Consider the following 14,329-nt stretch of genomic DNA (forward strand, 5'->3'; position numbering starts at 1 on the left):
CTCTCCTATTGCTCCTTCCCACACCAGGAACAGGTATTTCGGAGGTATGCTGCCTCTGAAAATGGAGGCTCTGGTTAGCTATGATGGTTAATGTCCACTGATGGACCTCAACTCGATAAAATTCTCTCCTCTTCTTTTCAAGGGAACTAAGCTAGTGCCTGTCCCAGTAGCACGGTGGCACGTGGTCAAGTCTGAAGCGTGCGCACTCAACATGACAGTCCGCACACCCGCCCCCGAGGGCAGCCTCCAAATGCAAGCAGCTGAATTGAACCATATCAGCAAAACTGTTCTAGCCATCTTCATCTCCCCCAGGAGCAAGACTTTTGTAAAGCTAAGGCCAAGCCACTCCAAAATACTTCATCACAATAGGGAGACACATGTTGCTGCTGAGAAAATTAATTTCCCCCCTCAGCTACTGTGTGAGTTGCAGGGAAGCTCGGAGGGAACAGGGAAGTCATCACAGAATCCTAGAATAGTAGGGTTGGAAGGGGCCTACAAGACCATCGAATCCAACCCCCTGCTCAATGCAGGAATCCAAATCACAGCATCCCTGACAGATGGCTGTCCAGCCTCATCTCAAATACCTCCAGTGCCCAAATGCCCACCACCTCCCCAGGTAATGGGCTCCATTGTCGTCCTGCTCTAACAGTCAGGACGTTTTTCCTGATGTTCAGCTGGAATCTGGCTTCCTGTCACTTGAGCCCATGATTCCGTGTCCTGCACTCTGGGATGATGGACAAGAGATCCTGGCCTTCCTCTCCGTGACAACCTTTCAAGTCTGAGGGGGGTGGCAGGTGATGTCAGCATCCCTGCTAATTCAAAGGTGCCAGTGCTGCATCCCTGCGAGCCCTGGTTCCACTACACCACCAGCCACCACCAGTAAGATTATCACGTGCCACGGGACGAAGTTACTTTCTTCTGTCGAGTCCCAGTTTATTCCTAATAGACAACAGAGGGTGCTCCCTTACGCAGAGTCAGGCCCATCTAGATCAGTCATACTTAATCTCCAGGGTCTCAGACACGTTCCCCAGTACCTGTTACCCAGGATTCTCTTTAAAAAGCAGGAGAACTGAACTTGGGACCTTTTCCACGAAGAGCATTTTCTCAGCCACTAAGCTACAGTTACTCCATGAGTTCCAGTCTTACAAAGGAGGTGGGAGAAAACTCTCTTTCTAGACTAGGAGTGGGGAACCTGTGTCCCGCCGCAGATGTTGTTGGATTCCAGTTCCCATCAGTCTCAGCCAACATGGCCAAGGATGATGGAAGCTGGAGTCCCCAAACCCTCTGGAAGGCCACCAGTTTCCCACCCCTGGTTCCAAGAGAGGGTCCCCCCCGCTCCGACTACTTTGTAATACCGGAAGTTGGGCAGGTTCCATAATCATGCTCTGAATGAAAAGGAGCGAGTCGCCATGGGACGTACCGCCCCAATCTGGAGGGGGAAACTCCCAAGAGCTTGAGGAAGGACTGGGTGGGGGAAGAGGCACCCCTCTGCTCCCTGCCAGACAGGTGGACCATGATCCGGAGTTGGCAAAGACTGTGCAGAATGTCTGGCTTACCAGGGGAACGCCCAGAGGCCTTACCACAAAGAACTGCATGGAAGGCAGAGCCTCCCCCTCGGGGATAGGTTCTGGAGCGGGTGGTTCGGGAGCTGGAAGCTGCTCGGCCCTGATGGGCCCTGTCACGTCCAGCTCCTCATCTTCCTCGTCATCCGTGATCTTGATGTCCAGATCCTCGGTGTACTTCTTTCGCTTTACCTGGCGGTTCGAGCGCCGCTTCTGCAGGGGAAGACAGACCACGGGCCAGGCTAAGGCAAAGGGTCAACCCCCTCTTTCTCCCAGGAATGCCGGGGCCCGAGAACACGAGCCAGGAAGAGTCCCCATTTGCATTATTACAAGCCATGGGACAAAGTTACTTTCTTTTGTTGAGTACCAGTTTATTCCCAATAGACAACAGAGGGCGCTCCCTTTCACAGAGTAAGGCTGTTGATCCACCTTGTGGGATCCATGCAAGCACAATCAAAGACATGCAGAATGTTGAATATTACTACTGCTAGTCCTCGGGGAAACCAGAGTGCTCCAGCTGGTTGGTAGGTTTCTTCCTTTCTCTCTTCCACCCTCGTCCCACCTCCCAAACACGCTTGCCCTTCCAGCTCACCTGGACGCTGCTCTCCTCCTCCTCGCGTGGGGACTGCGCCGGCATGACCTCGGCGTCCGAGTTGTCCGAAGAAGTGTTGCGTTTCCGCTTTTTCCCTACTACTGGCGTGATGGTGCTGGGAGGAACGAGAGGAAGACAGACTGAAATAACAGGACCCCCCTCCAAAGAGGATGGGGGACTAGACAGGGCTTCGCTCCTTACCTGGGCTTCCCCCGGCCTTTGCTCTTGCCGGACCCTCCTTGGCCCCTGCCCTTGCGTGGCCGCTCCTCCTTGGGGATGCGATCGCCCCCGCCCTTCCGGCGCCGCTTGCGCTCGCCCGTCTCCTCAGGACGCACGCTGGGCAGCTCATCCTCATTCAGCACCCGGGGGATGTTCTGCTCGCCCCGTGCCCGCGCCCGAGCAATGGCCTCCGCCACAATACGGTTGGCCTTCTCTTGCTTCTTCTGGTGCTCCAGCTTACGGGATTCATCCGAGCTGCTCCGCGTCGCCCCGCTGGAAGAGGGGAGGGCTGCCACCTCACTGCTGCTGAGTACCTTGACCACCGAGAGCCCCGAGGAGCTGCCCTGCGACGAACTGGCCTGCAGAGGGCGACAGGGGCAGGCGCACCCTTCAGTGAGGCATCCCAGGGTTGTCTGGAGGCTATACTGGCATCTTAAAGGCTGGCAGTACCCAGGGGCGGGGGGCAGATTTTTTCCTGTTTCGTAAGGTCATCAGTAATGAAAGGGTGCCAGTTGCAGACACAATATTAGGCAAGCTTGGCAGTTCCGAAGTTGCAATCAATGTTTTTCAAGGGATTATCCCGAGCAAGTGTATGAGAGAATACACATATGTCACTGAAATATATATTTCATATATTTGAATATATATATATTCAAATCTGGGGATTCTTGGGAGGTGAATATATAAATAAATATTTATTTATTTATATATTCACCTCCCAAGAATCCCCAGATGCTGAAGTGGGTTCTGAACACCTGTGACCCCAGCCAAGGAGTTTCTGGTTCCACTTCACTACCAGACCCTTCACTCCATCCTTGGGCCTATGAACACTTGGACCTCTGCCTCCCTTTAAAAGGTGTGTGTGGGGGGAATCTGCAGCCACATTTCATGCATTGCTCTGGCAGCTCTGCCCCTAGACCACCTCGTTTCTGTTCTGGACACACAACAACAAGCTTCACCTCCTTCACAGCCGGCACAGAAATGCAGCAGGGGAGGAACAGGCCACACGGTCCCTCCTCCATCAGCCCCACTGCCTTTCTGGGCCAGCTGCAGAGGAAAAGAAGCCCCTTCCTCCCTGGCCAGAATGGATCGTTGGGTGTTAACTACAACACCCATCCCCCCCAGCCATTGGAATGATCTGCCAGGGGTTATGGGAGTTGTCATTAACCCCTCCTCCATGATGATCCAGGACAGAAGCAGATGCTATGGTATCAAAGGTGCTTTCACCTTTAAAAACAAGCCTGGGGAAAGGAGAGAAGGTGGGGGGTGGGGGAGTCCTCTGTAAAGCAACGGGAATCAGGCTGTGGAAGAAGACAGTGATCAGTGGTGGATGGGGAGAAGGCTTCTAGCTTTCCCCTGTTGCCGCTTGTCCACTAAAAAGCATACGCCCTCCAAGGTGTTTTCCTTCTCATAAGAGTGAAAGATACGTGGACTTCCATACATGAGGTTATATGGTGTGTGTGTGTGGGGTGGGAGGCTCATATGGAAGAAAGGGGAGAAGCAGGAAAAAAAAGGAACAAACCCAATCATCTTGCAGTGAAATGGAGGAGAGGGGAGAAGCCCTCTACAGGATTCATATGGAAAGAGAAGGGGGTGGCAGAAAGAGTGAGAAAGAAGGGAGGTGGCAGAAAGAGAGAGAGAGAAAGAAAGAGGGTGGCCCTATCCACTACCAGCATGCAACCCCGACAGAAAAAAAAGTGCCCTGCCCCTGCTTTAAATTCCCACCTGGCTTCACAGATGAGAGCCTGGAGCAGGCCAAAGAACAGGTGGAATGAAATCAACAGGGGGCATTGAACAGCTAAAAAGGGACAGGTACAAATGGAAGAGACCAGCCTCAGCCACCATCTTTGTCCCAGCACTTGCACTGCCACATGTCATAAACAGGGCTATGTTCTGCTATGGAATCTGCTGCCACGGGATGTGGCAGCAGCCAGCAACGTCGACCTCTTTACTGCACACCAAGACGTGAGGGAACCAATGGCAGAGGAGAGCAGACACCTTCCTGCCCGCTGGGAGGCATCCGAGAAGCATCAGAATGCTGGACTGGATGGGACCTCTGTGGTCCGATAACCACCACAATTTGGTACCCAGGCAATCCACATTCCACACCGCAAAACAGACCCAAAGGTCAGTTCTGCTGCCTGCATGAATTGCGCCAAATGGAACAAACCTACATAGTTTCGCCAATGTTTGGCATTTTGGGCAATTCACCTATTCCCCACATGCTTTCAAGCCGATCTTCACAGCCATTAGAGCTAGAAGCATGCTTTTCTTTTTTCAATCAAAGCAGAGGTTTCCAGGAATCTGAACTGCCCACTCCACTAACATATTCTGTGCTCACGAGAGGAACTGAGGTGCGCACAGCCCTTATTACAGGGGTGCCGAATCTCTTTCAGCACGAGGGCTGAATGCAGTTTCAGAGAAGCTTCCAGGGGCCACATTCCAGTGGTGGGCGAGGCCAAATGCAAAAGAGATGTGTCTGCCAAAGCACCAAAAATATACATCTGCCTGGACCCCAAGATCAGCTTCAGCAGCCCTTCTCTGGCGCCTCCACCAAAGGAAGTGAGGTGGGAGGCTACTAAGAAGTGGGCCTTTTCTGCTGTGGCACCCGGTTGCGGAATGAGCTTCCTGGAGAGGTTTGCCTGGTGCCTACATTGTGCTTGTTTTGGTACCAGGTGAAGACCTTTTTATTGTCCCAGGCATTTTAGCTTTTCGGTTTATTTTTATCTGGTACTGTGCGTTACATTTTTGCACTGCTGCTAGGTTCTGTTTGGTTACTTTTATATTGTAGTTTAAACTTTTAAATCGTTATTTTATCTTCTGTATGTGATTATGTTGTATTTTATGGTTGTTGTGAACTGCCAAGAGCGCTTCGGTTGTTGGGAAGCACAGAAATGTAATAAAGCAATTTTTAAAATACCAGCATCCTGTAGCTTAAAGCTCTTCCTGCCAGTCACTAAGTCACTTACCTGCGGCTGCAGCACGACCTTGAGGGGCACCGTCACTCTCTGTCCCGAGCCGCCCACCACCTGGGCCTGCTGTACCGAGGAGACGCTCAGGGGACCCGGCTGCCCCGAGCCGCCAGCCGGGGGCTGCTGCAAGAGCTGGATCTTCTGGGTGCCGGGCTGGCCGCTGGGCTGCTGCTGCTGGCCGGGCTGCTGGACCTGCAGCTGGATGGTGACCACTTTGGCGGGCTGACCTGGCATCCCCTTGGCCTGGCTCAAGGCCGCCAGCTGGTTCCCCTGGAGCACAATCTTGCCCGGCAGGCTGCCCAAAACCACGTGGCGCTGGCCTGGTGCACCTCCACTGGCCGGAGGCTGCTGGAGGACCAGGGTGATGCGTTTCGACTCTCCCTGGAGAGGAGGAAAAAGAAGTGGCAGGCACTTCTCGGAAGATGGTGCCCACTCAATTGAGAAAGCTGCCGTTGACACACATCTCTGCACTGCAGACAGAAGCAGAACTGGAGCAACTGCATTTCTCTAGGGCTGAGGCTGAGCAAGGCATCTGACTGCAAGTCCAGCATTTGGGGTGGGTGAGAGGGAGCTCTGCTACTAGCACTGTGCTCCCACCACCCCCTGCGTCAGGGTTCCCTCTCAGCTCCGTAACCTGGAGAAATATGAACAGATAACTAGCCCTCCTGAGTTCTGCTACTGGCGCTGTGCTTTTTATATATAAAGGTGCCATCTCAGCTCTATAAATTAGAGAAATACGAACAAATTACTAGCCCTCCCAACTGTAACAAAACAGAGTGAGTAGGAGATCTGCTATTGGCGCTGTGCTTTTTATATATAAAGGTGCCATCCTAGCTCTATAAATCAGAGAAATATGAACAGATTATTTGCCCTCCCAATTGTAACAAAACAGGGATTTAAAAAGTTTCATACAGGAAATGTTTAGGTCCAGCAGTTATCGCTGTGAGGCACTGCAGTCTCAAACCTCCCCCTCTCCCCCCACCCCCACTATTTACCTCCCTCTCCCACAGACACATTCACAGCTGAATTACACATTCAAAATACCATGTAGTAAAGCCTTCCTAGGACTGTAAGACTTTAAATCCCAAGGGCGTGGGGGAGAAAAGGTTGTATGTTTGACCACTTCCTAATATAATCACGCCCTGCACTTGGAAACCTAGCTTGTTCGAAAGGATTCTACCCTGTCCTTCTCCTTCACAGGCTAGTTTTCTAAATACAACACTTTTTAACGTCGGGAAGCACTGAAACATGCCAAACCTCATCCCAGACCTGTGAGGTGCTTGTGGTCCGAAGTGGCATGGGCCATTAGGTAGACAGGCAAAAAGAGGTTTTTCTAAATCTGACTGGGAACCCAGCCAAAAAGGTCTTACAGGAGGGAAAGGGGCATGGAAACCAATGATATTGTTTCTGTACTGGAAGACAAGACCATGGGGCTACAATCCTACATACACTTACCTTGGAGTAAATCCCATTGAACACAACAGAATGCACTTCTGAGTAGACATGCCCAGAATTATGATGCAAGAAATTCAAATGCAACCAAACTCAATCGGCAGACATAACCACACTAGGCTGAAAGTCTGCAATCCAGAATAAGGATATAAGGCAGACTTTCACCTTACAGCATGGGGTGGGGACCTGCAGCCCTCTGGGTATTGCTGAACTTTCCCATCAGCCCCAGCCATCATGGCCAGCAGTCAGGAATGATGGGAGGTGGAGTCCAACAACATCCAGAAAGTCACCGCTTCTCCACTCCTGGCCTATGGGAATCTACTTTGCTTTTCATTAGAATTCCAAGGTCCACCAAACGGAGTCAGGTGCAAAATAGTCACTCCAGGAAATGGACGAAGAGTTGCAGAATAAGGTGTGTCAGAGCAGATGCTCAGTCCAGGAATTTGTTTTCCAGTACCCGAACTGGAACGCTCACACAAAAATTCTCATGCATAAGCCTAGTCCTGTCTGTGTCCCTGCCACGAGCTTCCTTGACTTTAGCAGCCTACATTACAAGGGGGAAAAGCCATGCGCAGAAACCGTCAGGAGTTGGAAACCCTTGCTGATCAACTGCAAATTGTCAGAGATTTACCAGTGGAACCTAATCTACCTTCTGCTTGCACCTGATATTCAGCAGGGGTGGGCAGAAGGTAGATCTGGGTCGACTGGTAGATCTGTGGGTAATTTGCATTAGATCAGCACAGATAACTGACTCTCAATTGTTTAACAATAATAGTAATAAAATGACCCCTCCCTGCCCTAAATTATACTGATGAAATGAAGGAAGCTGGGGGTAACGAGGAGTGGATTTTCATGTGGAATGACTGCCAGCTGCGTTCAGTTTTGGTGCTCATAACAAATCCCTGAGCTGAGAATTCTTAAATTCTAAGTGTGAGTTTTGCACCAGGCTGGTGGATCTTAGGGCTCTAGTAAAAAAACAAACACACAAAGTAGATCATGCAAGCCTGACGTCTGCCCATCCCTGATATAAAGAACCTGTTTCACACTGAGTCTAACTGTCAGGTGATGCTGCTGAATGCCAGGTCAGTGAAGGGGAAAATGATGCCTTGATCCTGGCTGAGCGTGCTGATCAGACCAGTATCACAGAGATGTCAAGTTGGACAAAACCAGAGGACTGAATCTCTCCCAGCTTTGCCCACCTGGGCGTTGTTTTTTAAAATGTTGTTTTTAATGTTATGTTCTAATTAAGATTTTGTTTTAAACTGGATTTACTGTGAGTTGCCTCGAGCGGCATTTCTGGCAGAAAGGTGGGCTATAAATTAAACAAATAAATACAAGTTCCATGCCCCCAATCTTGTCCAGCGCTGTTTAGTCCTACTGACAACAGCACTCTCCCAAGATCTTTTGATCTGATTTCATTCGATTTGTACCCCACCTTTCTACAAGAAAAATGGGACTCTAGGCAGGTTCAATCATAAATACAGTTCGATTAAAACAATAAAACAAATGCATTAAAACACAATTAAAATGCAACAGTAACAGAATAAAAACAGCATCCAACCCAACAGACCCGCTTCGACGCCAAAGGCCTGCTTGAATACAAGGAGATGGCAGGGATAGAACCTGGGACCTTCCTATGAGCTCTACCCCCAAAGCCACATCACGCTCAGGTCATGTGACTGCACTTGGCGACCGTACCTGCGCTGGAGTGGATGTCAGAGTCACCGCGGGCTTCAGAGGTGTGGTCCCGGCGCTCCCCCCGGCCTGGCTCTTGATGGGCTGCAGCACCAGCTGCTTGACGGGCCGGCCAGGCTGGACAAGGCGATGGAGTGTGGCGGGGGCCCCGGCCCCAGGGGACACTTTGGTGGCCAGCACCGCATTGCCTGAGACAATAGACACCCCCGGCCGCAGAGGAGTGCCTGTCAGCACCTTGGCGAAGGTGACCTTGCCCCCGTTGGCTGCCCCGATGGGCTGGGCTTGGATTTGGGCCACGTGGGCCCCCGTCATGGAGCTGCCTGCTGGCGCCTTCAAGATGACGATCTTTGGGGCTGGAGGAGGAGGGGTGATGGCGGCGGATTGCTGTCCTCCGGTGGAAGGAGAGGGCGCGATGGCCGGCGTGGTGGCAACGGCAGCGGAGACGCCCATGAACGGGTTGCCCTGGCTGAGGACCTCCTGGTCCTGTGGGGCTTGCAAGAGCCCAGGTTGATCCTGCTGGGGCAGTTCAGGCCCGGCCTCAGACTGTGTCTGTGGGAGGGGCAGAGTCTGTGGCTGGGGGGGCGCTGCCTGTGGGGGGGCCGGCTGTTCTTTGGAGCCCCCGGCCAGAGAGTCCAAGGCCCCGCTCGGAAGCCCCAAAGCCTCCTCGATGGGATCCGGGGGGCCCTGGTTAAAGCTCTCGTCCGTCAAGGAGTCCAGGCCAAAGAGGTTGGGGTCATCAAAGAGGTCCATGATGGGGTCAGCCATGGCGGAAGGAAGGGGTTGAGCTCCCCTGGGTGAGGGTTGTAGGGAAGTCCCCTCCCCAACCTCAGCTGCAAGTCAGTTCTCCAGTCAGGCAGGGCCGAGCCTCATGAAGGAAGGAGAGCGCCGTCTATTGCTGGCTGGAAAGGGCGAAACAAAATGTGATAAAGGAAAAGCCAACAGGTCTTTCCAAACCCCCAGAACACAACGCTGTCAACAAGACTCAGCCTTTTATTCTAATTCATTTATATACCGTTGGCCGTATCTTTAAACATATTGTTAAATGGTTTTTAAAAAATCAAAAAGTAAAACATAGCATAATAAAAAATCATCAGTGCAAGTGTTTAAAATATTTAAAACCAAAACGGAAAAAAAAAGAAAAAACATACTGAACAAACAAAGTGGGCAGCACAATTATTCAGCAAGGGCTCAGGTAAAGAGATGTGTCTTTAACAGGCTCTAAAACATGCCACAGTTGGTGCCTACTAAACATCAGGGCTGAGGACATTCCATAAATTGGGTGCCACCATAGAGAAGGCCTGCTTCTATGTTGCCGCCAGATAGCAATCTGCCCATCGCGGCACAACCGGCAAGGCCTCCTCTGATGATTTTAACAATCGCCCAGGTCTGCATCAGGGAAGGCGATCTGCCAGGGAGCCAGGTCCTAAGCTTGGTTGCCACAGCTCCCCTCAGTGCTGCCTCAGGCTTCTGCAGCTAAGCAGCCCCTTGCTGGGCCACACCCCTTGGAGCTGCAGGTAGGAGCAGCTCCGCTTGCAAACAGACTGAGGAGCAGCAGGCAGGCAGACAAATGGGCCAGGTAGGTGCTCACCAGATGCAGCAGGTGGTTGCCAAAGCTCCACTCACCCAGGTCCCAAACTGTTCCGGGCTTTAGATGCTAACAGCAAGACCCTGTACTTGGCTCAGCGGTGAACAGGTAGCCAAGGCAGTTGCTTCAACGCTGGCGTAAGATGGGCTCGGCAAGGCGGCCCACCCAGCAACCCGGCTGCCGCATTCTACGCCAGCTGCAGCTTCCAGCCCAAGCGCAAGGGTAGCCCCGGGTTTAACCCCCATTTAGACCTCAATGCCCTTTCTACTCCTACTCCCATCCAGTCTTAAACACTTAGGGGCCTATCCTGCAAGGGTCTGCAATGCTCATAGGGCGAAAGAGCAGGAACAGAAACAAATGCTTTCCTACATTCCTCTATGTCAAGGCTGGAGAACCTGCGGCCCTCCTGGTGTTGCTGGGACTACAGCCCCCATAATCCCCAACCTGCTGGTTGGGGCCGATGGGAAATGGAGTCCGACAACTTGTGGAGGGCCAACAGTTCCTACACACATGCTTCTCTTTCCACCTCTTCTTGTGAGCGACCTTACAATATGGAACGTAAGCATTTGATGAGCAAAGGGCTGGATGCGACCGATCTCGGAAGCTAGGCAGGGTCAGCCCTGGTTAGTCCTTGGATGGGAGACCGCCTGGGAATCAGGCTTCCTCCGCTGAGCAGGGGTTGGACTCGATGGTCTTGTAGGCCCCTTCCAGCCCTATGATGCTATGATTCATCAGCATCAGAACCAGCTTTGCTTCTTTAAAAAGGAGTCAGCATCGTATTCTTAAGTCACCAGCCCTGCATACATAGGGAGGAGTAAAGACTTCAGATTTCTAGGAGCCAGCAACCAATTCCTAGAATCGTGCCAGCTCCAGGTTTTGGAGGGCCATTGGGCAAAACAGCCTCCCTGGGCCCCCTCCCTGAGTGACTCTACCTTCTCACTACCAGGTCACCAGCTGCTCTGGCTCTCATCCTCTTTCTCACTGTTGCTACCGCTTGCTTGTTTGACAGGCAGAGAGCCGGGGAGCAAGTAGACCATGACGTCTCCTCCTTACCACCACCACTGCTGTCTGGGCCAGAGCGAGAGGCAGGGGGACAAGCAGCCTCCAATGGAGAAGACGCAATTCCATGGGGCTCCTGCCAGTGGGCCCCCGTTGGGGTGTGGGCCCTTGGCAGGGGCCCAAACATGCCGACCCTTGGTGCCAGCCCTAGATATTTCTGCCCCAAGGTGGTGAAAGAGATTTCACTCCCTTCGATTTCTCACCCAACAGAGTCATTTGCACATCCACAGGCCACAGTGAGGGCACATCTGGACAATTTCCTCCTTAGAAACCTCTTGAGCATCAGCCAACAATGCCACGGGATCCTGGGGTTCAAAACTGGAGCCTCTTAAGGACCTGTGCAGATGATTAATGCAGCTTCTCATCACACAGGAAGAAGCCATTCTCGATTCGAAGAACAATTCCCAGAAATGCGGCTACAGAATCCGAGTGATCTGATGGCCACATGTTAGCCTCTTCTGCCAACATGGGGTGTCTTAAAGACACCCATTACTGGACATTCTGTTTGTTCTACAGCACATATGGGCTCCTATTGGTGGAAGCAAGGCCTCCGCTAATAGAAAAAAAGTTGCTTGCAGTTATTTCCAGAGGCTGGGGCAGTGGGAGGTGGTGTCACACATATTCAGCATTTGAGGACTGCACCATCAGCTCATGCCTTAACACATGTGAACGAGCCAACGCAAAATCAAGAAACACACTTTTCACCAGTGTCAGTTTGCACCTTTGGCCAAGAATCAAGCGGTGGACATGCTTGTATGAACCAGCCTGCATTCAATTGGGCTTCCACTGGCTAGGAATACAGAAGCGCTCGCAGGGAAGGTAATATCCTAAACCACACAAAAGGCCACCAAACAATATAGGTTATAGGAAACTATATCTATATACAGGTGTGTTAAAATATACAACCAATGCTCATATACAATTTAAAACAAGGCTTTCATAAAACATTACAAACTAAGTTAAAAAGATCTATAAACAGTCCTGTGACAATATTTGTCAGTGACAATATTTAAGATATTTAAACTTGTTTATTTTTGTTTTACAGACTTTGTGTAGAATATCTTCAATTATGAGATATTAGTTGTAATTCGTGATTATATGGGGTGTAATTTGTGTTTATTTTTCCCACTGATGAAGACTGTCTCAGTAGAAATGAATATGGGACAGGGGCTTTGCAAAACTTGTACAGCCCGGTATAGATACCAATTATCATAATATGTATGTAGGGAATACTTGAGGACTGTGCATAGACCTTTTTAACCTTTTTTGTAATATTTTATTAAAAACTGGTTTTTAATGGTATATGAGAATTGGTTGTATATTTAACACACCTGTGTGTGTATATATATATTCCAAAACCTATATTGTTTGGTAGGAATTCAGAAGACCAGTTTAAATATCGTTACCTCCACTCACAACTTTGAATGGGAGCTTTTATACTAACCTTGCAAATAAGCCCACAAAATTTACTAGCCTGACACATATATATTTTTACTAGCCTCCATTCCTCTGCAGACAGCCCAGAAACAAACTGGACTGGTGGAAAAAGGAGATATCTGCCCCTCTTTCACCAGCCCACTCACTCACCTGCAACAAATTCTTGGTCGCCTATGGCAACTAAGTGAGTTGTTAAATACAAAGCTGGTTTATACATCCAATAGAATAACTTCATAAAATAAATGGAGCCCTCTGTTCCCCCTACACCAGCCCGCTCACTCGCCTGCACTGAATTCCTGTTTGCCTAGGGTGACTAGGAAAGTTGTAAAATTCACGGCTGAATAAGCTCATAAAACAAAAAGAGCAGGTCTACACATGACTTATGTCCCACTAAGCAGCACCCCCCCATCTTGGGTGGCCCGTCTGGGAGCTCGGCACGCCTTCTGTTTTGTTGCCTGCCTGAGACAGTAAAAAAAAAAAAGGGGGGGGGGGCAAGGAGATTCCAAACACCTGGCAAGGCACAGGATATGCCTTGCGGGGTTGTGCTTTGACTTAGTAGGTCAGACATTGCCAAAGGCTAGCTCTGGAGTGCTAAATGGTGGAGTGCGTATGCACTGTGCTGGTATAAAGTTGGCCCTGAGACCTAGATGTCATAAAAATAACAAGCACTACTTGCTCTCTTATGACAGGGGTGCAGAATATCAGGGCCAAGGCCTAAATCTGTCCCTTCACTTAGCCCCACCCTCTTTCCCCTGAACAGCAAAATCATCTGGTGGATTCCCAGTTTTTGCGTAGCTTTTTCCCCATTCCAAAAGATTGAAATTTATTTATTTAAAACATTTGTATCCCGCCCCGTATCATTAAGCTCTCAGGGCGGCATACAGATAAAATCAATTTAAACAGTGCAGAAAAATAATGTAAATAGCTAAAAATATATTAAATCATTAAGCTAGCTAATACCAAGTTAAAATCTAAAACAATAAAACAGTTAAAACAGTGTGCAAACTCAGGGAACCCAATTAGCCCTCAAAGGCTTTGGTAAAAAGCCATGTTTTAACTTGATGCCAAAATGAAACCAGTGTCTGTGCCAATCGGGCCTCCAAGGGGAGGGCGTTCCACAACTGAGGTGCCACAGAAAAAGCCCTCTCCCACGTCCCACCGTAGGATAAGTCTCACACTGGTGGGACACGGAGGAGGGCTCCTCCAACAGATCTCAATCCTCAGGCAGGATTATATAGCCTCTCCTAAGACAGCTTTGGCTATTGGGCAGTATAGAAATGAAATGAAATAAATAAATAAGGCTTAGTTACAGGCAGTAAGAGCTTTAAGCTGAGATGTGCTGGTATTTTTGGTTATTTTGACCTTGCCCCTTTTGCTCCCTGCCCTACCCGGATAGCATCTCCAAAATGGAATTCAGCCCTCAGGCGGAAAGAGGCTCAACACCCTCCTTATTAAAATTACCATGGTTTTGCAAGTCACCCAGCTGTAAAACAAGAAGAGGCACCGACCTTACCAAGCTGCTGGGTGGGCCGATGAGATGTAGGAGGGGGGAGTTGGGAGACCCTCGTAAACTAAAGTCTTTAAACACACATTTTATAGAGGTTTATAATCATTATTGTTTCTCATAAGGAAACCTGGATCCCCATTTTATTGTTGTTGAATCAGTGCTGAGAGTTCTATGAAGGGTCTGCTGTTAAGAGCCAGGCCCGTTACAGAACTACAGATCCCCATGCGAGATCTTCATATGAAGGTCTCT

The 14,329-nt window shown here is 50.1% G+C and overlaps 1 protein-coding gene across 14 annotated transcripts in view; it reads right to left on the reverse strand.

Annotated features, from left to right (window-relative positions):
* Positions 1 to 14,329, reverse strand: part of CHD8 (chromodomain helicase DNA binding protein 8) — a 70,265-nt gene that overhangs the window by 39,444 nt on the left and 16,492 nt on the right. For all 14 annotated transcript variants that reach the window (XM_084806311.1, XM_084806305.1, XM_084806310.1 and 11 more), the window contains 5 exons: positions 8,496 to 9,391; positions 5,343 to 5,726; positions 2,356 to 2,732; positions 2,155 to 2,269; positions 1,581 to 1,775 (listed from right to left, as the gene is read on the reverse strand). In XM_084806311.1, the coding sequence (XP_084662437.1) occupies positions 1,581 to 1,775; positions 2,155 to 2,269; positions 2,356 to 2,732; positions 5,343 to 5,726; positions 8,496 to 9,257 (1,833 nt within the window). In that variant the 5' untranslated portion in view covers positions 9,258 to 9,391. The remainder of the gene's footprint in view (positions 1 to 1,580; positions 1,776 to 2,154; positions 2,270 to 2,355; positions 2,733 to 5,342; positions 5,727 to 8,495; positions 9,392 to 14,329) is intronic.

This window comes from Heloderma suspectum, chromosome 6 (genome assembly GCF_057233095.1).
Source record: "Heloderma suspectum isolate Gila_16-S chromosome 6, 16-S_ref, whole genome shotgun sequence".
Taxonomy (NCBI): Eukaryota; Metazoa; Chordata; class Lepidosauria; order Squamata; family Helodermatidae; genus Heloderma; species Heloderma suspectum.